The 23,923-nt window shown below is 32.7% G+C and overlaps 2 protein-coding genes across 4 annotated transcripts in view; one reads left to right on the top strand and one right to left on the bottom strand.

Moving 5' to 3' along the window:
* Positions 1-2,479, bottom strand: part of LOC128181848 (retinal guanylyl cyclase 2-like) — a 43,239-nt gene extending 40,760 nt beyond the window's left edge. For both annotated transcript variants that reach the window (XM_052850389.1, XM_052850390.1), the window contains exon 1: positions 1,560-2,479. In XM_052850389.1, coding sequence (XP_052706349.1) covers positions 1,560-2,319 — 760 coding nt within the window. In that variant the 5' untranslated portion in view covers positions 2,320-2,479. The remainder of the gene's footprint in view (positions 1-1,559) is intronic.
* A 9,247-nt stretch (positions 2,480-11,726) lies between these two features.
* LOC128181171 (proteoglycan 4-like) lies at positions 11,727-23,646 on the top strand. 2 transcript variants are annotated; one of them, XM_052849471.1, is made up of 3 exons: positions 11,727-11,863; positions 21,617-22,787; positions 22,905-23,646. In XM_052849471.1, the coding sequence occupies exon 2, from the start codon at positions 21,645-21,647 to the stop codon at positions 22,767-22,769; it is 1,125 nt and encodes a 374-aa protein (XP_052705431.1). In that variant the 5' UTR covers positions 11,727-11,863; positions 21,617-21,644; the 3' UTR covers positions 22,770-22,787; positions 22,905-23,646. The 2 variants fall into 2 exon arrangements, with proteins under 2 accessions (XP_052705431.1, XP_052705429.1); XM_052849469.1 differs by lacking the exon at positions 11,727-11,863 and adding an exon at positions 19,933-20,066 and having other exon boundaries at positions 22,905-23,644.
* Positions 23,647-23,923: the final 277 nt, after the last annotated feature.

The following is a 23,923-nucleotide window of genomic DNA, read 5'->3' as shown; positions in this document are numbered from 1 at the left end:
TTGTCTCCTTTAATAACATTGTTTTTATCTTCGATTAGATTTTTTCTAATATATGTCATACATAGAATACATGGATGGTCAGAAGTTGAACTCCTCTTCTATGCTCGAAGATAAAAACATTTTTTTTTGGCTTGTCTCCTTTAATAAACATTCGCTTTTCTATTATTATTAACTCCTATATAATGGAATGTGATATAGACGGGAGAACTCTGGGCATACATTTTAAAGTTACACGAAAATTGAATGTTAAAGATGTATGTGTATAGATTTATAACTGGATAACCATTATTATGTTCACTTTTTACTAAAGGTTCAATGATATGACACAACCTTTTCTTGTTCCGGATCCCCTTTAAAAACCTTTTGTCTTACATATTTTTTTACTTGCAGGAGAAAAAAAATGTTTGAAATGAATACTGGTGAAACTAGCAATGTAATATGCAGCCTTCAAATGAAAACGAAGAAATTTTAGTCAAGATTAAAACAAATGTTTAATTCGTTACAAGGAAGTTACATGTACTTTTATTAAAAAAAAAAATTTTATTTCGTTTGCAATATCACGTGAACAAGTTTTAATTTTTTTTCATAAATTACTGTGTGGTATGCGTTACATTTTGAAAACGACGAATTATAAATAAAGATGTCAAATCATTTTAATACATTGTCTATGGAAGATATTACTTCAAAAAAGCTTATAGTTAATGCAAAATCAACATTATTTCCACATTAATACTATTAGTAAGTAGGCCTACTAGTATTTCCAAAAATGCTCAAATGGAATCGAGTACATATAAGATCCACTTAAAATACATTTGTGATTTTTCTAGTAGTCATAAGTCAAGAATTGTATAGATAAGAAAAAAAATAAGAAATAAGTATCTATATTTTAATTTCGCAAAGCTCTTCTTTTTGAGGAGTTTAAAATGGCCAAAATCAACAAGAACCTTTAATAAAGTACTTGTATCACATGATTTTAAAATATTGCCAGTTTTTTAATACAAGTTTTGGGGATTTTTTTTTTTTTTTTTTTTTTTTTTGCTTTTCTTTTTTGTGTGTTTATTTCCCAACTACGTACTTTTTTCGTAATTGATTTCTTAAAGACCGTTTTAAGACCGGACATTACTTTTCTTCTAATTAAGTTTGACAACCTTTCGACATTGGTTCACTCTTCATGTGGCTTTTTTATTTAGTTAGAATCTTATCGTAGCGCAACATGATAAGAAACTCCGTAGTCCGGATCAGCCCCTTCCCACTGGAGATAAAGATGTCTAGCTTTAAGCGCGAGTACCATTAGACCTCTTGTCACAACAACACACGAGAACAGGCTTTTAAAAGCGATTTACCTAAAAACAAAAATCCTCTACGATCAACAAGTCTAAATCAAAGCGTGTAATTTACACGATATTGACAGCAATGAAGTTAAGTAGCGGATGCGAGTCAGTTTCTAATCCATAAGGAAAACAGCGTCAATGCTGATAAGGTTTCGACGGAAGGAACAAAAAGCCGAGAGAAAAAAAGCGCCTGTAATTAACCATTTCACAATGATGTTTGGACCTTACCTTTTTCAGACGCAGTGATTTCGCGTATAATGCTTCTAACGACACTCGAATCTGTCATGTTGGTCACAATGCGAGAGCGTTTCACATTAAAATTCTGTTTCATTAGCTGGTTTTCGAGTATGGGTACCATCTGTCGCCAAAACACCTCGTCTGATGCAATGATGGCAACATTTTGCCATTGGAAGTGTTCTAGATACTGCTGAATGGCTTCCGACGTTATTTTGAATCCATTGAACATTGACAAAACATAGCCGCTATCTTGATGAGGTAAATAATTATTAGCTAGCACCAATGGTTTTGAACTGTCCTTTGCAAATATATTCAGAATCTGTACATACTTGTCCGGTACATAGGCAACGATGACACTTAGAGACGCGTTGGAAAATATTTGATCCAGTTCGTGTAATATCCCTGCTTTTCCATGCAAGTCGAAAACCGTAATAGAAACGTTAAAAGTCGTATTAACTTCATCCCTGAATAATAATTTAGACTCCGAAAAAGACTGCTCGGCAACAGGTTTGGTAACTTTAAAAAACGGCTCGATATTCACGATTCCAACATTGATGTACATTGAATGTAATGAATGAAAACGGAACAAAAGAGTTAAGATGCCAATGATAACCTTAATGGTTAATTTTCTTCGGGTGCTGCAAACAAACCCCGTTGAACATGTCATTTTTTTTAAAAGACAAGAAAAAGTCTCATTTCCCAAATCCGCAGCAACCACTGATTGCACGCCATATACCGCGAAACAATTCATTTATCCCTCACGGAACTAGCACAGAAAAAAAGTTCATTACTTCGCGTCATTTTTTTTCCTCTCCTCTCCTCTTGTACCAGATCAAACTCGTAAGTCACTGCAGAGCCGAGCGGTCCGCCCAGTGAAAGCAAACATTGGTCGTGAAAGACATTGTCCCCGAAGCGACTCCTCAATATCCAATCAACGATTAACACCGGGCAAATCCTACATCTTTCCCTGCGATTTCTACTTTTCCGCGAAAATCCGTTTCCCGAGCCAGAAGATTGATCACGAGTCTATGATGACTTTATTCTGTCACATTACCAATAGTGTGCCAAGATCTGTGTTTTACAGTCTTCTTAAATATGAATATCTCTCGCAATCATAATGAAAAGATCGATATGTAAATAGTTTCGTTTAAAAGTTCAAATGAAAGCCGCAAAACAAAAAAAATCTATATTTGCACAGAGAAATCTTCTTTTTTTTTCATCATCTTCGTCAAGCGAGATTTTTTTTTTGGTTATCCTTTGTTGTATTTTTCTCTGATATGGTAACAAGGTTTGAAATTGCCAATAATGTCACTCTCCCTCAGCATAGCAAGAATATAAAGCTCCAAGCATCGTGCTCTAGAAAAGCTGCGACCACACAGCTGTTGGTTTTGGTACAGACCAAAACATGTGAGTATTGCTAACATCAGTTTCAATGAGATGGTTGGATCTAATGTTTTGAACACTGATAGGTTTACAATATTTAGACCTCAATGTAGTTTTCTCCGCGAAAAGAGCTGTCATATACAAAAATGAAAGCCATTAATGTGCGTAAAGTACGGCATTTTACGAAATCCCTGTAGGTGGATACGTGTTCAGAGACCTCGAATAAGGACAGCGAGATAGACATCGTTTGAACTTTCAGGCGTGATTGTATGCACCTGATGTTACGACACAACCAGGAAACAATGCAACGATAAATCGATTGCGAAAAACGCGACGATCGGGTATCCCGTTGGAGATAATTGGTATCTCTTAATGCCCTCCACTTGTCGAAGGTGAAGAGACTTCACTCTAGTGAAACTGTGATTATGGAGTCTGATTTTGTTACAGAGGATGCAATTGGCTTAATGATTAATGTAAATTCATTGGGTTTTAATTGATTTTTATATGATGGCTGCATCCCAACAAACCTCACCCTGCGGTTGAAATAAAAATATATAATTATATATCATAAATCGACATTGATCTATCGGTACATTTATTAATTATGATATACTGAACAAATATTGGTTAAATGGGTCGTTGATTAAATCAAATGTGATAAAGCTTCTTGCTATTATTTTAAGCAATACAAAGATTTGCATAAGATAAGCATTTCGCTACATTTTATAGGAAATTTAAATTAAAAGTTATTGATCAAAGCATTTATTTATCTAACCATGCACTTTATATACGACTTCTTGTGTATTGCACTCATTTTGTAATTTTAAGAGACATGATATATAAAAAAACCGCCATCACCGCCCTGGATGGAACGTATATGATTGTTTAAAACATATAAAAACGAATCACAAGCAAGTTCGTACAACTTAAAAGAGTTCTTCTCTTTAAGATGTAATGTAATAATACACGACTGTCACTGGAAAATTGATATGCAGAGAACATAAACAACCATAGGCATTCTGCGTGTGTTGGCGGATTCTGTATGCCATCAGGGAATAAAAATCAAAATGGGCCAAAAAAAAAGGTAAAGACGTGGCAATTCGTCTTTTTCTTTTTTTTTTTTTTTTTTGCCTAAGCCTTCGCAAGATTAAATTGCATTGTATTCACAGTTTTTGTCTCCAAAATTGATAGTACAGTAAGGTTAACTTGAATATATGACCTTTTTGCTGCCTGTTCATGTCCTTTTTAGACTAGTATATTGCTCTCCTTTTGGAGAAGATTTTTTTTTTATAAAATAAAGGAAAATATTTAAAGTTCTAGAGATTTTTTTTCAAGTAAATAATAGTCTATGGCTATAGAAATCTTGTCTGGGTAGATCTGATAAATGACTATTCGGTCTAATCAACTTGGTAAATACACGTGGTTTTCGATGGTGTAAATGCTAGTACATGTTTGCATTTTATAATCAAATCGAGTTTACAATTGCAAGACTTCGTCCGATATATAGTGACTAGGAAAGTCCATGTATATATTGCTTCATTTCTGAAATAAATACCGCTCATATTTGTACAAATTGGTTCATTCTTATTCATATATATTATTCAGTTACATATGTTTCTCAACATAACGTGAAGATCTGTTCAAAAATAAGAATAAGTATCTTAATTTCCTAACCTTGCTCATCATTTTTCTTTGATTACTATTATTAACGTCATGTGCTAACGAATATGAAGGCATTCGGAATAATGTTTTAAAAGTGAAACAATATTACAGTAATCTTTTTCTTCAACCTTATGAAATATGTTTGATTATCCTGATCATCGATATCAATTTCAGCTAGAATTATTAGGTATTGGAAAGAGACTTTGCCAGTTGTCATTAGTACAGTATTTCTGTAAATTGATAATATGGTCGATATTACAACCAGTCAACAGGAAAATGCACTGATACTTCATTTGTATCGTGATGTGAATTATCACTGGCTGTTAATGAAATACTTCTTGTAGAAAACAGCTTCTGTAAATATATTCTTATTCGAAGAAAAAATAATAAAATCCACCTTTTTTGTCTTCAGTAGAATTACTTTGCTTTTATTTAGCTAAAAATTAAATAATCCCCAAAACACTTTTTCAATGAGCTCAATATCTTAATGTTCTGACTTTTAAAAAAGATCAACATATACACCTAAGTGTATAAAGAATAAATCAAACTGGATATGTGAGTTTAAAATTCTGTTTACAAATCACTAAGTAAAAAACATGATTTTTTTAAAAAATGTAAGTTCGCTAATATGCAAAACAACGATCATTTCAAATTTTATACAGGTTATAAGAATGTATTAGGTCAAAAATGTAGTTTTTTCCATGAGAATTTAGTAAATAAAAAAATATTAAACCTTGTTATCAGACTGTTTTACAAATGGAGTATATTAGTGATTCTGTTCATTGGAAATATAATTTACAGATGTAAAATATTAGATATTTCTGATAAACGTCTCGCAGAATTCAACTACAAATTATTGAATAATGTTCTTCATAATAATGTTTATTTAAGTAAAAAGACGAAAGAAATCCACAGTCAATGTAAAAGATGCAAGAGGAATGAAAATGCATAGCATCTTATTTTGTTGAATGTGATGATGCATTCGAAATATGGAACCTTACAATTGATATTTAGTGGAAACATGTACTTTTAGAGTTTTTTTAACTAACAGAATAAAAAAAACCGTATCACTGTATACCCTCATTTTATTTGAAGCATACGGAATTTATAAATATAAGATGTATTGTCGGGTACATTCCTAAGAAGAAACACATTACAATATTATGAACCATGTTAAGACATCTATTGTATTCTATGCTCAGGTTTTGAAAAGTCTTAACGCATACGCAGACAATAGAATTTTCCACAATGTTGTAAAATCAATTTTAATTAGAGAATCTTCTTCTATGTATATTGTATATTTATAGATTTGTTATTTCTGTTTGTTATATTTGATGCAAAACTGATATGACGAATAAATCTATACAACAAAATATACAACTCTATCAAACACTGTTGTGAAATACAAGAATTCTATGCATTTTTCCCTCTACACGTATTGTCGCATTTCTAAACAAAGATATTGAGAAATGCTGAACAGCCTGGAAGATGATACTAATTATTCAAAGCGGTATAATCGTGGGTCTGCCCTTCAGCTGGCACTATCTACGGTTGTCGTCCATTACACGTGAGTATTTTCGTCTTTTGATATGGCGCAGACCACCATTACTTTTCCCTCTTATTCCTTTATAACACTGCTATAATGTCATTCCTTTGTTCCAGCAGTCTAAACTTTTACCTGTGACAGTCCGATATTAGTGAGCTTCTTAATATTAGACCGTTACCAGTGGTTACAGTACTGATATCCTCCAAAGTTGGACTGTCTGAGGTATATCAACAATGGAATTTAATGACAGTGTTTTAAGTACGATAAATGTCTTAAACACTTCTGTATGAAAAAAAAAATATTAGACAGTTCTCGACCCTAACGGTCCTCGAAACTCTCTGGTATTTTTTCATACAGAACTGTTTTCAGCATATATCCATTACATATACAACAGAACAAATCATGCTATAAACACAACCTGCTAAAATCAATTCGAAAAAGGCACATTTATAAACATACATTAGTCCATTAATTTTTAAAACCCATCTTTTTAAAATGGAAATACATAAATTTGCTTGGTGAAGGAAAAAGGGGTAAAAATGGAGGCATGTGAGTAATTGATGCATTGATGAAGGTGGATCTCTACACCAAATAAGTGTAAGAGATATTTTTTGCATGCATTTGTTACTAATAATATGCACAGTATTCAACAATAATAGACCTCAAAGTACAATACTCTATTTTCTAGAGCATTTTTTAAATATCAGGCTGGTTCTAGAAACACCCCTTATTTGTCAAATTTTTAAACATTTCTTTTAAAAAATTCTTATGAAAGTGAAATGTTATAAAGTTAAGAAATAAAAAATTAAACAAAATAATCATGAATAAAGTTTGTGTAATTTTTATTGGATTCCACATAAATATGAAACTAAAATATAAAAAATATTCTTTTAAGGAAAACCCACAAAAATATGGAAATATAATCAATATTCGTTGATTAATCTGTTAGTGATCAGCCCTTTTATGTGAAAAAAAAATATTTATCAAATGACACAACTCTTAACAATTTTGAACAATTAAAAAATTCAAGCTTGTATCAAACCAAATATAAACATATCATGTAATTCTCTATCATTCTTCATGTAGTTTCCCCCATTTCGTGTAAGCAAAGGAAATTTCTGCTCAGCTTTGTTACCTTTTTGAATATGTTTACTCGTTGGATTCTGATTGGTTCAATTTTCAAATTACTTTCAAACGAAAAAAAATCTTCCGATTAATTTGCATTAAAAAGCATACAAGTTATTGTATAGAAGTCCAGGATAAATTTATCCCATCTGGAATGACTTTGATTTTTGTTTTGTTCCTCTCGCGAAGATACATGGTACCGGTATGTTCCTGCCGATTGGAAACAGATACTTGATAGATATTGCATGGTTTCACTAGCATTGTGGCTTCACGAATATATTATGAAACTTACATCAAATTCGAAATTGTTTCTATTATCATATCGAGTTAACGTGGTCGAATGGGACGAAAAAAAACATTGGTAAACCTTTCCCTGTACATACAATGATCACATTTAATTTTATTTTAATTAGAAAAGAGAAGATAGGTATTGCTTGTGGTACTTATTGATTATTTTCTTATTTTTCTCGATATATTTGCTCGCAAAGGCCGGGACACCTATTTCAATATAAAATTTTATAAGTTTATGATCATACATTTTACATCAACGCATTAGCAATAGATTTTAGCAGGAACCCCCCCCCCCCCCCCCCGGTTCATTGGCTACCATGTTCATTATTTAACCAATTTCAATTCGTTTTACTAGAGTTTTTAACGGATAACGTATTAATACCACTGTTTTAATGACAAATATAAATCATTTTGATTTATAATTGTGATTTTGTTTGCATTTTCTCTAGCATTCCTCGCTCGAATACTTGTTAGAAATTGGTTCCTCACTTCAGTCACTTGGTATTAAAGTTACTATATTGACTATCACTTCTGACGATTAACTGTTCATAGATTAAACCAGTTCCAGAGAAAATTCGTTCTTGCTCATCTTTAATCGATCAATCCAACTGATACGTTGATGCGAATGAATCTAATTTATCTTTAACAAAGAGGTCGTTTCAAGATATAATTATCCATTGTTTATCTCTTATTTTTTTCTTACTGAATAGGGAATACTTAATACAATAATTAATTTTATCTTATATACTTATGATCAGTTTGCAGTTTGTTTGTTTTTTCGGGGGGGGGGGGGGTTATTAACTTGATTTAAATTTAAAAAATTACATCACTCTTTGAATGACGATAACGAGAAAAGATTAGATATTCTGCGTTTTTGTATGTAATAAATAAAGTTATTATTATATAATGGGGTTTTTTTATTGTTTAGTGACCTGGGTGTGGAAAGTAAGGTCAATAGACGACATTCGGGGTCAGCTGGTGACGTCTCCACATCAATGAAACGTTCCCGAATACACTTGGTCGAATAGGACGAAAATAAACATTGGCAAACTTTTTCCTGTACATATTACAATATTCACATTCAATTTTATTTTAATTAGAAAAGAAAAGAGAGGTTTTGATAGTGGTACTAATTACTTTTTTTTATTTTCTCGATATATTTGCTCACCAAAGGGAAACCAATAAGCCGATGAAATTTGGTAAGTATATGATCATACTTTTTACATATTATCAAATTATTGGCAAACGATTTTAGCAGAAGTCACCCCGCCCCAGGTTCACTGGCGGCCTTATTCATTATTCAACCAATTTCAACTCGTTAAACTAGACTGTTTAACGTATAAATATCACTGTTTAAATGACAGATATAAATTATATAGAGCCTGTATTGATTTATAATTGAGATTTTGTTTGCATTTTCCCCTGTATATTCCTCGGATATACTTGTTAGAAATTGGTTGCTCAATTGATAACAAAGTGACTATATGGACTATCACTTCTGAGGAATAACTATTAAAAGACAGACCAATTCATGAGAAAATTAATGCTTATCGTTAATCGATTACTCCCATTGATATGTTGGTCGATTCAAATCCCTGATTTTTGCCATGCTTTGGTGCTTCCTCTATAAGATGTGTACAGGTACGAGGGAATAGAAAGTACGACTTTTAAAATATTTGAGCCAAATATTGGCCTACCAACCATTCCTCATTTATTATAATGAGATATGATAAGATAATAATCGGTAAATTGATAAAACATCAAAGTAACTATATAGAAATAGGTTTTTCATGACATATTTTCCCTCAGACTGAGATTTTTTTCTACATTGTAGCTTTCGGTGGCCATCTTCTGGATCAAGCCAGTGAATTTTCATCTTTGAGCAACCAATTTCAAACGAGCATCCAAGGAATTAACTAGGAACAATGCAAACAAAAATACAATGATAAATTAAAGAAGACTCTTAAAAAGTTATAGTTGTCATATAGAGTGGTATTTATAATACTTTACAATGTTTAGTATAACAAAATGAAATTGGTTGAATAATGAACATAATGAATAAAATTGCTCCATAAGGAACTATTGCAAATACTGTCATATTGTGTAAAAGTATGATTATTTACTTGTGGAACTCCATCCACTAATTCAGTGTTCTTTTTTAAAAAAATGTATCGAGAAAATTGTAAACATTATTGTTTTATAGTTGTATGTATTTAATAAGATAAATTGGTTTGTAAAATAGTCAAAAGGTGTTAGCCTGTTAAGGATTGTTAGTTTGTTACAGGTTACTTTTTTTATTTACTTGTCAAGATCATAAAGTAATGGCACATAACTGGGGGAAACTCCCAGCAATAAAATTACTTAAATTCTGTATCAATATATGCATGCTGTATTGGATTATAATTACCATGTGTAAAAATACATTTTGCGGAAACACCCAATGATATCTATGAAATAAAAGAATTGAGTAAAGAATCGCATGTAAACAAATCTTGCGTCAGAGAACTCATTAACTATGGACACGTTATCTATCATTCAAGGTTTATGCCAATCAGGGCGACTAAAACATATTAAGTGCACTTCATGGCCTCTTAAAGTTTTACGCGTCAAAAAAAAGAGAGAAGACTCATATATATATATATATATATATATATATATATATATATATATATATATATATATATATATAATTGAAAACTCGTAATCTTTTTTTCAGGAGTCTGATCTAACATTTCATTTGAAAATCTTTATTTCTTTGTTAAAAAAAAGTGTTCAAACTGTTGTTTGTATACTTATGTAATAATCACCTAGCAAGTTAGGGGTTTACTTTAATTGGATATTAATATTTTACTCATATTTATCTATAGAACAAAATTATAAAGCCAACTGCAAACCCCCACGTACTCCATCCTTACTTATTTTAGACAGTATTAAGAAAGTATGTATATACATGTAAATCAGTTTATACAATTCGAGCTTAACCCCCCCCCCCCCCCCCCCGCAACAGCTCAGGAATTAGTTTCCTGCCCGAAAAAAATTTAGTTTTCTTTATTTTCTTTATCTATTTTTGTTTGCCTGTTAAAATATTTGTGGTGTGTGTCTTTCTGCCCTCACCCCTGTTTTAAAAAAAAACATTAAACCGTGCCTACCTTTTTTCGATACACATGTAATATGAGGACTGAAATTCAATCACAGTTTATTATGAAAATCATTTTGATTACAAAACCACGATCAAATGTGAAATAAAATTGATTGTCAAAAGGTAATTATATAGCTCAATATATATGGAATTGAAATGAAATGCAAATACTATGTTAATTAAGTAATAAACACAAATTCATAATATATTTTCCATTATTTCCCCTTGCTAAAGTACTGAGGGAAAAACCAGCTTCCAAGTAATCTAATTTATCATTAACAAGAAGGTCGTATCAAGATATAATTATACATTGTTGATCTCTTTTTTTTTTTACTGAAAAGGGAATATTCCTGGGGGGGGGGGGGGGGGGGGGGTTCTGAGGTTGATTTAAGCTAAAAAAATTACATCACTCTTTGAATGACTATAACGAGAAAGAATTAGACATTCTGCGTTGCTGTATGTAATAAATAAAGTTATTATTATATAATGCTTTTTTATTGTTTAGTGACCTGGGTGTGGAAAGTTAGGTCAATAGACGACATTCGGGGTCAGCTGGTGACGTCGCCACATCTATGAAACGTGCCCCTAAGGTAATGAACCAACAATAAGTAAAATGCATCATAGCAAATATCTTTGTCTTTAGGAATGAGTACAAACAGAAACATTTTTCTTTATAAAACGAATCGACGTAATTATGTATTTTGATATTTGTGATAATTTAATTCTTTTTTATGGTAACGGTTTATTTGTAAACATTCTGTACAAGGTCAGGTCACATGCCATACATCATCTTTATGCAAATTAAGCCGGGTTAATTAGGCTCTGATCTATTGATTTCAGTGGAGACATTTAATGTGGCTACGTATAATTTATTTCAATTTTTCATTTCCATTTGACCACCTTTCTCTAGAATGTTTATCTATTTGTTGACCTTTTTTTGCAATGTCAATATACTTTGAATCACCTGCTCGCATTACTCTGACAGTGTAGTATTTTAGCGTTGATTGATTTCCTAGAATGGGTCGTGTATCTTCGTTTATGGCTTAAAAGTGGTGAGTTGTAAGCTATTACGTCGAGGGGTCGTCGACATTAAGAATATAATAATTAAAGATGTGAATAAAATTTCAGTCTGGATTAAATAAAGCCAAGGTAAGGATTTGGTATACTTAACAACATGCACTGATAATTCTATTCCAAAATAATATTTTCTGTATTAAGAAATATTCTGTTATGAATTTATAATTCAAAAAAATCTCTAATAAGTTAAACTAAATTTGCATAATGCAAGATTTATTAGATAAGCTTTTGATTTCAAGTACGTGTACCCGGTTAAACTTCAAAGAAAATGTGTTTTGATTTTTAAAAAAATCAAAGTACTGACAAGTAAGCTGTACATTTAATTTAAGGTTTTTAATACCGATCGGAGGAAAATGCATTGTATTATATTATTGTAAAGAACAATTTTACAGAATTTCACTTACACTCTAAAATAAAAGATACAGACATTTAGAACAATTCAAACTTTTCTCTTCATCTGACCTATGATATTCACTTTAAAAGTGTAAAAAAAAATAATTAACCATATATATTTAAACGCGAAAAAAAAAGGAAAACCGTCTATAACATGCACTTTTGTAAAGTAAGCACCATATCATTTACAAGTTAAGTCTTCTTCAATAAAAAAAAACGAAGTACGAAATATTTTTACGAATACCTACGATAAAATATTTATTTCTGTTGAGTCAGTTTAACGTTTTGCAACAAGTGGTTTGAACATTTTTGGTTCCTTAATGATCTCTCAACTCTAAAGTTTCATATATGAATGTTATTTTCCAGACTGATCTGCGATTTGGGAACTTTTCCACATCTTTCAGGTATACAGTAAAGTGGTAGTTATGTAGGAAAATTATATAGCACAATGTTGGGAGCCACGTTTATTTTACAACTAATTTCGCTTTGTAAAACAGATGTCGTAAAGCAATTAGTCAGATCCAAAAACAATATTTAGCAAGTTTATTGGAAACATAAAAAGTTTGATAGATGCAATATATTAGATAAGAATTTTTATTTACATCTGTTTTTACGTACATCAACTTTTGCATTTATTAATAAAGCTTTATTATGAATTTAAAATATTCAAAACGTAAAAAAGGTGACATGTAGTAAAATTCAAAGCTCTGCCGTACCACTTTGTCCGTCCCTGGGAAATGAAATACCTTGACTAATCACCCTATTATACTTCAATCAACTTAATGTCCCCTCGTAGACTTCAATTTTGTGTGCCTTGTTATTATACATTTGTCTAACATGATAATATTAATTAAGACTAACAGGGAAATGTTTCTTGTTTGTAAAGCCACCTCTCTGAGAGAGAGAGAGAGAGAGAGAGAGAGAGAGAGAGAGAGAGAGAGAGAGAGAGTAGTAGTAGTAGTAGTAGTAGTAGTACTGTAGTACTGTAGTAGTAACCTAATGAAAAAAACATTTTTCAGATTAATAAGAATACAACAGTTCATATTCAAAAGCCAGTTCTATTATCTTTTACTAATTAACAATTTTTAATTGTCAATGAGTCTATGACTGATTGACAATTAAAAATTTTTAATTTGTAAAAGACACTATTCAGGAATCTTGCAACTATTGAACAGCAATGTTGAAATTGTTGCCAATGCCTTCCTAGTTTCTTTCTATTTTAACTAACTTAAAAGGCAGATAATGAGCAGATCTAAAAACTATACAATGAACAAAAGAATTGAAAATGTCGCTTTCTGATTAAGTTGATCTTAACTTCACTCTTTTAACGTTTAGTATGGTTGAATGATTTTCACGCAAGTAAAAGTACAGACGAGTTTCCGTGTTTTATTTTATGGTTCTTATTCATAATTTTCATTAACTCGACATGACATTAATAAAACCCGCATATTGTAGGTGAAATTTTGCGAAAATTTTGTTAAAAAAATGATCTTTATGAATTAAAAATCAGTCGCCTATCCTTCATGTAAAAAGAGAAAAAGATATTTTTGTTTATGTATAGAAACCTCTCTCTCTCTCTCTCTCTCTCTCTCTCTCTCTCTCTCAATACTTTTAGATTCAATTTTGAGACAATTTTATACAATGTTGATCATCGATCAATTTTATTTCTCTGATCGACAGATCGCCTTTAATTACGTAATAATGATGTGATTTATGTTCTAATTATTTGAAGGAATATTTTTGTCAATAAAATATGAATTATTTTACACTTAGATAGGTAGGAACAATGTTGACAATGTTTGGGCGTTAAATACCATTTTGACACTAATTCATTTGTGTTGAATTCTTGAATGTTACAGTTATCCACAACTTATCAAAAAATTTTGTATATTCACGTTCAAACAAAATCGGATTAGAATCTATCGAGATGATTTTTGATGTTGCTTCCAATATACCGATACGAAAATCTAAACTCCATCCACAAAAACTGCCCCATTGCCAATCGTCTGCAACTTTTTTCTTCTGTCCATGATCTGCGATTGTTTTTGCTAGGCGTATGTTCCCTTTACTTAAGTTAGCATTTGGTGTTCCCCCTCACCGTTTAAGTCTCCGTCTTAGCTTGCAAGTTAAGAGTCACTATATTGTTCCATGGTCCAAATTGCTATGGTAAAGTCTATGGTATAAAATGCCATTGTCTGTGCTGGTATTAAAAAGCCTGAGCATGTCTTAAAGTTGCAAACTTATGTAAGTATAGAGTAAAGCTTTTTGACATTTAGTCTGATATTTAGACTTATTCCACAAGACACAAGACAGCCAGCCGCATATAGTGTTTAAACACCTGTTTAATGGAAAAATACTATTATAATACCACTCCCTGCACGATAGACCCGAGGAATCCGCGGATGACACCACTCCCCATCCTAACGGATATCATTTTATGAGGTCAGATTAAATGGTTTACCCTAATAGTAGTAAAAGTGTCCTCACGAAAGGACTAGTTAATCACTAGGATGTCGTCTACAACAAGCTTATCTTTTTATAAAGATTGGTGAGCTAGCGCTGTAGCCATCATAAAACACAAAAGGAGATTTCAAAAACCTTGGTTTAATTTCAATTTCGAGGTGAAAATGTTCAAGATCAGTAGAACATTGGTACTGTTTCGTAGCAATCGTATCTTCTCGGGCCTTTCCGCAAGCTCGGAAAACATATCTGGAGTATATTTTAAACCCTTTTCACAATTGCCGCACGAGCAGACGCAACAAAATACTTTTATTCGTGCGACCAAAATAATTATGCTTTGTAAACTGTTGTCAAAATGATCGCATATGAAAAATTACTTACACGTAACTCGCACGATTCAGAGAGATTATTCTGCGATGTAAATGCAATGAATATTGCGATATGTCAGTCTTGCTTCTATATGCGACAATGCAAGCGAGTGCTGTAAGATAATGCGATAAGATTGCACGAAAGACCAGATGATCGGACGATTGAACGTGCGCCAATGCGATAGGACGAGCGGCGCTCGTCCAATCATTCGTTTCATCGTACAAATGCTCGAACGAGTCAGAGGAGTTATATATATCGCCCGTTTCCGACGCTCTTCAGCTACCACACCGGTAATAATTATTGTATCACTATATAGTACTATAGAGGGACATTTTTTTTTAAAAATCAGTGTGTATTTCTCATGACAAAATATTCGGAGGAAATGTTATTTGTTACCTATCTCATCAGCTAACACCATTAAAAGGGCACACGATACGGCATTTTCTCAAAATATCTTGCTCCAAACAGGTCTACCCTCGAAAACCACCTGTTTTCCGTTTGTATGTAAACAAACTGCACACTCCCCAGGAAGCGGCTGCATGTGCCCTGAAAGTAGTAGTCAATTTGAAAAAATGTCATTATCCAACATCAAAAAATGAAATATTCTCAGTGGAAGAAAAAAAATTAAATTTGAGTAAAGGAAAATGTAAAAATGCACTCAAGGAAAAAAAAATTCTAAAGTAGTGTTTGTACATGGAACGACACTTGATTAACGGTGTGATACCTTCAGTAAATAGTTGAATGTAAGAGAAGATACCGCCCAAGAAGAAGACAAAAGCAACACCCAAAATTAAGGTCAATTGTGGCCTGAAACAGAAATTCTTATACATTGTAGATTCTATAAGGGAACAATTCGTCCAAGTTTTATTTTCGCTCATTTTGTCAGTTAGCGGAAAAAGACTTGGCGAATACCAGTGTCTAATTATATCTCTCTTTACCGCAATATTGTTGGAGCGATTTCCAGACAAGGCAAACCCGAAAGTAGAAGCGATAATATCACGGGGCGAAAATAACCCTGTATCCAATATATACTAGTGGCAAAGCATGGACACTGAAAGCGATAAATCTTGCAATGATAGTAAAAATTTGCAAGATTACATGAGACACATTGAGCAACAGTCTCATGGTCGCACAACATTTCTTACTAATGTTTGTGCCTTGCATTGCAATAATTTGGATCGCATTTGGTCGCGTCTGAATATTGTACATGTCCATTATTTTGAGAAGACATGATCCGACCACAAAAACGCATGCAACGAATGTGCGGCGTATGCGATAGTTCGTGCGAAGCCGTAAATTTCGATCGCAGAGTGTTGCAATTTGCAAATTGCTCGTGTGCCAATTGTGAAGGGGTTTTAGACAGAGTTTTGTTTCGTAAAAACCAGTTCTATTTTTTGCATATTACTTGTTGCTCATTGGTTATTGTTATTTTTTCTTTTAATAGCAAAACGTTGATATCATCAATATTAATGACAGTATTTTTATCATGCTTGCAACCTTAAAAGCTTTTCATCTAAAAAGGTCATACAAAAATGTCAATATTCATAAAGTGTAAACTTTTGCTTTGATTTCAAAGGTGAACCGCATAGGGCGAGGTCATGGCTACATATGTCAACCCTGAATAGAGCGTTAGTCCTTTTCTTATGAGATATAGTAACCTTTTTTTCATAAAGAACATTTGTTAATCATAAGGTCACTGTTACTTAAAATCAAATTGCCAGAAATTTTCCTACCTGTTTATGCAAAGGTAAAACCAACTGTTTATTGCCAGACGTTGCTGTAGATACTGTATACAACTTTATAGGGAAATTTGGGTTTAAAAAGAGAGACCAAAATTTTCCCGTAGAGAAAGCCAAAATTTCCAGTAGAGTTAAAAACATGCGACTGTGTCACAGGACCAATAATATATTTTTTACCTAATTTTTGGAGGGGGTGTCGTGTTATAATATAAATAGTGCCTGTTTTGGAGGGTAAGAGTTGAAATTGACACCCCGAGAAAACCATTGTCAACCGACGCGAAGCGGAGGTTGACAATGGTTTTTTGGAGGGGTGTTAATTTCAACTCTTACCCTCCAAAACAGGCACTATTTATTTTACTACACTGAATGTCTCAATTTCAAAGAAAACTTTATTGCTTTTTTATTGGAATGACGTGAATTCTATGGCGAACCGTACGCCATTAATTTACGCGCATGTAACAATTTGTTGTGTTACCCGTTGCCAAGTGTGTTGCTAACGCTGAGGGCAATAGAATGGATTATCAACTGCGTCTTAACCAATCAGATTTCTGTATTTAACATGAAAGTATAACAAAAGAAAATAACTACATCTAACAGCAAGTTGATACATGATACATGATTTTGATTTTTTTATTACATTATATAGATTTTTTAACATAAACTGTTATTAGCATAAAATGTTTCATTTTGAAAGAGCAAGACATAACTTTATTCCTTTTTATGGGGGGGGGGGGGGGGGGTAGTATAACTATTTTTGGTTTTTTAAAAACATTGTTTAGGGTTGTTGTTTTGTTACTTTTTGCTGTTAAGTATTTGTTAAATCATTTATACATGTCCTTTATAAAAACTTGCTACTACTTGAGAGACTCTGTCTTCAAAAACGTTTGATTTCAATGAAAATGTTACCGATAAAATAAGTTGGTGGGAATGGTGGGTAAATATGCATTCAGAATATCACATTTTTCTTTGCTATATAAATGATAATTATAATTGATCAAAAGCGTTCCAGACTTTCGCATAAAAGTAAAATAATGTTATTCTGCGTTGAACATGCTGTTATATTTATTGCTTGACAAAAACCACCGATTTTGACACCTCTTACATTAAGGTTGCGGAACCAATCGAAGTAAAGATAAAAATATTCACATGTTTACGTCAAATCGTCTATTTTTAACCTTGTGCATGACAAAAGTACCATTGTGCATTAAAGATATTATTTTTTTTACAAAGCACTCTTAAATTATTCTTTAACCAACACCTACTTCGGTGATGAAGCAGGTTTTTGGGGCCAAAAGGACACCTTTTGGGGGATTATTTGTGTCAATATGTGCAAGCCTACCAGCATGTTTAACATTTTTACAATGTAAATAAACGCTCATTCTTGTCAGATTGGAGCTTAGAATTGACACTAGAGAATGAAATATTGTTGTACAATTTGACAATGAAACAGAGGGATGTCTGCAAAACACTGGGTCATGACATTAAGATGAATTTTTTGTGTTTTCTTTTGCCCCCGCTGCTGCATTAGTTGAACTTTAAGTCATTCGATGCTGTTAAGATTATGCAAATACTGGTATATTTACGTCATTTAGCCATGATAGCTTCATCCGCGTTATGTCTATATACATATAAATATGATCCGTTTACATATACATACATATACAACGAGGATTTTTTTATGACATCTGCGGTTGATGAGGATACCATGTCATAATATGTCATTATTGACTTTGACAAATAATTCTGGTGGCATATTTTAATCTCAAGAATGAGGGGAAGAATATTTCACCGGCAAATAATGAATTCTACTTCTTTTTTAATGATAAAAATCTTTGTATCCTTTTTAAACCGGGTTTCCCAAAAAGAAAATTCCAGTTATTGTAGTGGTGAAAATGGCGGATGGGAAGGCGGGCGGCTGCCAAAAGGGTACCCTTATTGTACAGATAACTCCTCCTATTGTTTTCAAGATAGGAGGTTGTTGTTTTGCAGCTCAATTGTACATATATCAGAGATGTGCATATTACACCCACTGGATTTTGATTTTTGATAATTTATGAAAAAATACCCGCTACTGAACTTAGTCATTTTTTCGCACAATATTCCATGTAAGGTACCTGTACTTTTCCTCCTACAATTTTCAAGATACAGGATTATAAAGTTGTTTTGCAATTCAGTTGTAAATAAATTAGAGATGTGTATGTGACTAAGATTTTGATTTTTTATAATTTTTGAAAGAAAATCAACTGTTGAACTTTGTTAGTTTTTGGTAAAAATATTGCGTTTCTCTTGATCGGTAGTGGGGGTTTTTTTCCAATTCAGAGTTGACAAATGGATGATCGATACTATTCACACAAAAAGAAAATCCGGTTTGCTGTCTGATTGACAACCTTTCTCTTGCTTTTCTTATCGTTTCAATTTCCCCACATTTTCAAATCATAGATATAGATTATTCATTAAGAGAGCAGCATGGTCAGGACCCTATGAAGGCTATATTTACCTTATTTAGATGAAGAGCTTTATATGAATGTATAGGAAAACGTTCAAATTTTAAAGTCAAAATTGTTGTTGGAGTTTCCTTTCTTTAACTATTTGAAAAAATATCGTATTCAAAATTGTTTTCAGGCAGATATCATTGATAATTTGTAAACCACCTTGTCTTCTTAATGAAACGCTTCTGTATATTGTTTGTAATTATTACTGGGTGAAGCAGATTTAGTCTCGTGGAAAATTAAATGTAATTTTAATTAAGCGGAAATGAAAACAATAATGCCTTCATAAATATAAATTGCAAAATATCACGGGGAAAGCCAGCTCTTAAACACCAAAAAATATTCTTAATTAATCAACAAAAAATAATTATTATTTCAAAAACAGGTGATAAAGGCCTCAAAAAATCCGCAACTAATGCTTTACCAAAGTAATTAAGATTTTAAAAATTGTTCATTATTATACGAAAAAAAAAATCTATTTTCAATTCTAAAACGCTATTGATTCATATATGATTAAGAAACAGTTAGAATTAACCTGTTTTTATCAAAAAACTAAAAACATCGAATGTGATATCATATCTATGCTATTCGTGTACAAGGAAGATTTCACTGGGATGTAAAAAAAAATTATCATCTCGATTACACAATAAGTGAGATACAAATGTCAGTAATTTGCATTTTGAACGAAGGTCTGTCAATTAGGCAGAAGTATGCGGTAAGAGACTAACTGGGGTTATTTATCATAGTCACCTGAATATATAAGTAGAGGGGGATTGTTTTCTCGTCACCATTTGGAAATCGGAATACTCTGATTAAACGTCAAAGGTTTGGTCTTCTATTATATTTTTAAACTTCTGTATTTTTTTTTTTAATTTCAATTTTTCTTTTTGATATCAAACTTATATTTTTAAAATTCTATTTTCATTTTTAATTTTTTGGATCTGTAATAAATGTACACGTTTTATTTTTACATAAGAATTGCTTAAACTGTGTTTTAAATGAAATTATTTGATATGTATCTTAGTGCAATTTTTTGCAAGGGGGGGGGGTTGTAGGTGATCTCAGGGCACCTTTAATTTGTTAGCATTATTTTAGTTACCATGTCAGTTATAAACATGTTCAATGTTTAAATAGAGTACTAGTGCACTTGTCATCTTTGTAATTTGGATTTTTCATTTGTGAATTTGAATACATTAAAAAAAAACATTTCGAGGTAAACAATTTGAAATAAGGTGGATATTGTATTGTAGAATACTCGTTTTCGGTGATATTAAAAAAATCACAATATGAATTCGGTTAGGAATATAGTCAAATAAACGTTCTGGGTATATGAAATTAGCTGAGCTATCCCTTAACTGTTGCTTTCGTAAAAATTCACGTTTTAAGATCAGCTATACTACTCTATAGGATTTATCCTAATATCAAAAGCAAGTTAGCCTAAAAACAAATGACAACGCATTGAAGACGGAAAAAATACAATAAAGAGTAGTTGTTTTGTTTCGGGCCTAATACGGACAAAGAAATATACTCAAAACAATTAATGCAAATAATAATTCACATGGGTCAGGCAGGTGCTTTGGAATTCTAACCTTAGCCATATTCACTCAATTTCCCAAAATTCACGATTAATGTAATTACGTTCTTTTGGTAACCATAAAGAAGAGCAGCAAAATAAAATCGTTGAAGTTAAGGTTGTCAAAAGTACCTCGTTGGTCATAAATCATATATTTGACAAATCGTAGCTATAATGTTTCTTAAACTTTCCAGTAATAGGTTGATTGGGAATTGCATTTACGTGCGTCAATTTTAAACAAACCGAATTTACCTATCAAGAATTCAAATCAGTTATGAAATTTTCAATAATTAGTGTCGATGTGCATCGTTTTTAACAAAGTGTGCACCGGTGGCGTTAATTAATTATCTCGCAATCATTGAAAAATTAATTATCTTCGACGGCTTGAATCATTAAACAGTTTGATATGCTGTGGTTTTGCAATCGCTGTGTGATTGACTGTCTAGGGGTCGAAGTGCCGGTTTGTACTGGGAACAAGGAAATATGCTTTCCTTGTTAATTTTATTTTCTTGCTGCATAATTTCGACCAAAGATTAACCTTGCAAATTGAATAAGGAACGTATTGCCTCCCCGTCAATGTCTTTCGTAATTGATTACCTGTTATGACGGTACCTAACCTTTTAGACCTTATTAATTAAATTAATAAAATTTTGATTTAAAATTTACATGGACTCTGAATCACGTAATAAGAAACGCACGTTTTCAAGACTTTTGCTGTCATGTTTTTTGGAATGTAACGCACGTGCTTTGCTTTTCAAATCTTATACATATTTGAGAATAATTTCGTTGTTTTCTTTTTCAGGCAGCCTTTTTCCAGATAAGTCACAAAGATGTCACGAACAGTCCAACTTTTTATCATTGGACTTCTTTTAACAAGTCATATCGAGGCGCAAAGCAAACGGAAGTCTAAATCCAAGTTCAAGGCTCTACTTCCAGCTTTTGAGCCAACCAAGCCTAAAACAAACAGCATTGCTGAAAAACCTGCAAATACCGCCTCTGCATCGTCGGCATCAACTATTGAAGCAGTCGGGACCGTCGACTTGGGAAAGACACCAGCAACAGAGCCTAAAGCCGCTCCAAAAGAAGTAATTCCACAGGAACCTTATAAACAAAGTGCAAAGGAACCTTCTTCAAAACCAGTCGCAAAGAGTAACTCACCAGCACCATACAAACAAACCACCTCAACGGTTAAAGAAAGCAAACCCGTGAAAAAGAACGTCAAAGCCTCGCCCTACAGTCTGTTTCTGACAGAAAAACCAAAAGAAACAAAGCCAAAATCTCTGGAAAAGAAACTTCAGCTTCCTTCACAAAATGAGAAAACGGTACCATCTGTACCAGCTTGGGATTATGTTCCACCCAATCCACGTCAACACAGTTCTAACTTCTTTGGCCAAATGCCAACTCCCACAACGCCTGCGCCAACCACACCTCAACCACCAACACCTGCGCAGCAATCCCTCTTTGGTTTCCTCCATGGACGAAAACCTGCCGCTCAAACCCAGCAAGTGCTCCCCTTCAATGTCCCCTCCATGCCCCCGTACCCTGGACTTCCAAACAACAACCCACAACTCAACAACGTGTACAGAATGATCGCCACGTGGTTGGTTTCCCACGCCATGAAAGGAGGCAACAATGCTGCTCAACCTTCTGCTCCCGCAACCAACAACATTCCCCAGCAACAAAATATGCGCCGCCAAAACCAGCAACGGCCGAAAAACCAAAGACAGAAGAATACCCTTACGCCTCCTCCTGCAAAACCAGCGAGAAATCCAAAGAAGCAACAGGCTCGTCCAAAGAAAACCAACAGAAAAGAGGAGGAGCGTTTACGTAAGATGAGAGAGAAGGCTTATCGAGAGTATATGGACGAGGTGTATGATATTGACGTTCCGGATAATGCTTTCGCTAACGGTGTACCGCCATATAACCAAGGTCCTCCTTTTGGATTCCCATGGTGATCCATTCAAAACAAAAACGTAAGTACGTGGACGATGTTCTTTGAATTTCAAAATTTTAGTAGTGTATTTTCGAGAAAGGAATTTGGAATTAGTCATTTTAGTAACAACATTATTTATGTTTCTTCTTTTTTTCAGACTGATCGTGTAATTCCATTTGGATTGGAGAGACCTTGACTCGCCAATATAAGCTCACCGCTCTATTTATTGGGACTCGGGTGATTCTCTCGGATATGCCCAGAACAAGATTAAAAACTCGTTGGCGATGGCATTAACTATGTTTCATTTAAGAATGTTTAGCTATAATAACAAAATAACAAGAATTCGTAATCATAGATAATGTGATGAATAATACAAGAATACTGATATGTACTACATCTTTCTATTCAAAATAATTTATTCATTGTTTGATATTTGATGATGGCTTCTTGAATCACAGATAAGTAATATTTTGTGCCCTTTAAACTCAGAACAAATAAATTTTTTAATGGATTGCCCTGCCTGTATATACATATATGTGTATGGTCAGGATCATATGACTTTGTGTGATTGTCTTTATGTACTTGATTCTGTATGCACATGTATATATATTAGAACGTTCCTAGATGTATATAGAATATTCAAATAAAATTCATAATTCATACGTGTATTTACTAGGCTGGTAATTACAGGTACATAATTTCAATGACATTAAAATATATTAATCATATTTAATAAATCCCACTGACTTTTTTCTATGACAACTTGTGACCTTTTCATTGGCCAATGTTTTTGAAAATCTTAATAAATCATATTTATTCGCCTCTTTAGATTTTGGATGAATAAAAGTCCAAAATGAAAAACAATAAGATAACTAGCCTGAGTAAATGAAATGATTATATTCATTTCTCTTTTGTATGGCGTGTAATCTTAGTATTCTGAAAAAAATAAGCACACTGTATACACCAATATAATATTGTATGATTTATTCATCAATGCTAATTGAAATTTCGTTCCTTTACATAAAAACGAGCAGAGGACTTTCAAGATCTACTAAATGAGCTAGAACCATTATGACGTCATAATTGATTTGAATAATCTTTTTCCCGTATTTAACGAATTAGGTAGAAAATTAAACAATTTCTTGACTTTCTATATTAAATCATGGGAAAAATAAT

This window comes from Crassostrea angulata, chromosome 4 (genome assembly GCF_025612915.1).
Source record: "Crassostrea angulata isolate pt1a10 chromosome 4, ASM2561291v2, whole genome shotgun sequence".
Taxonomy (NCBI): Eukaryota; Metazoa; Mollusca; class Bivalvia; order Ostreida; family Ostreidae; genus Magallana; species Magallana angulata.
Note: the sequence above shows the minus strand (reverse complement) of the source record. Positions and strands in the feature narration are given on the sequence as shown.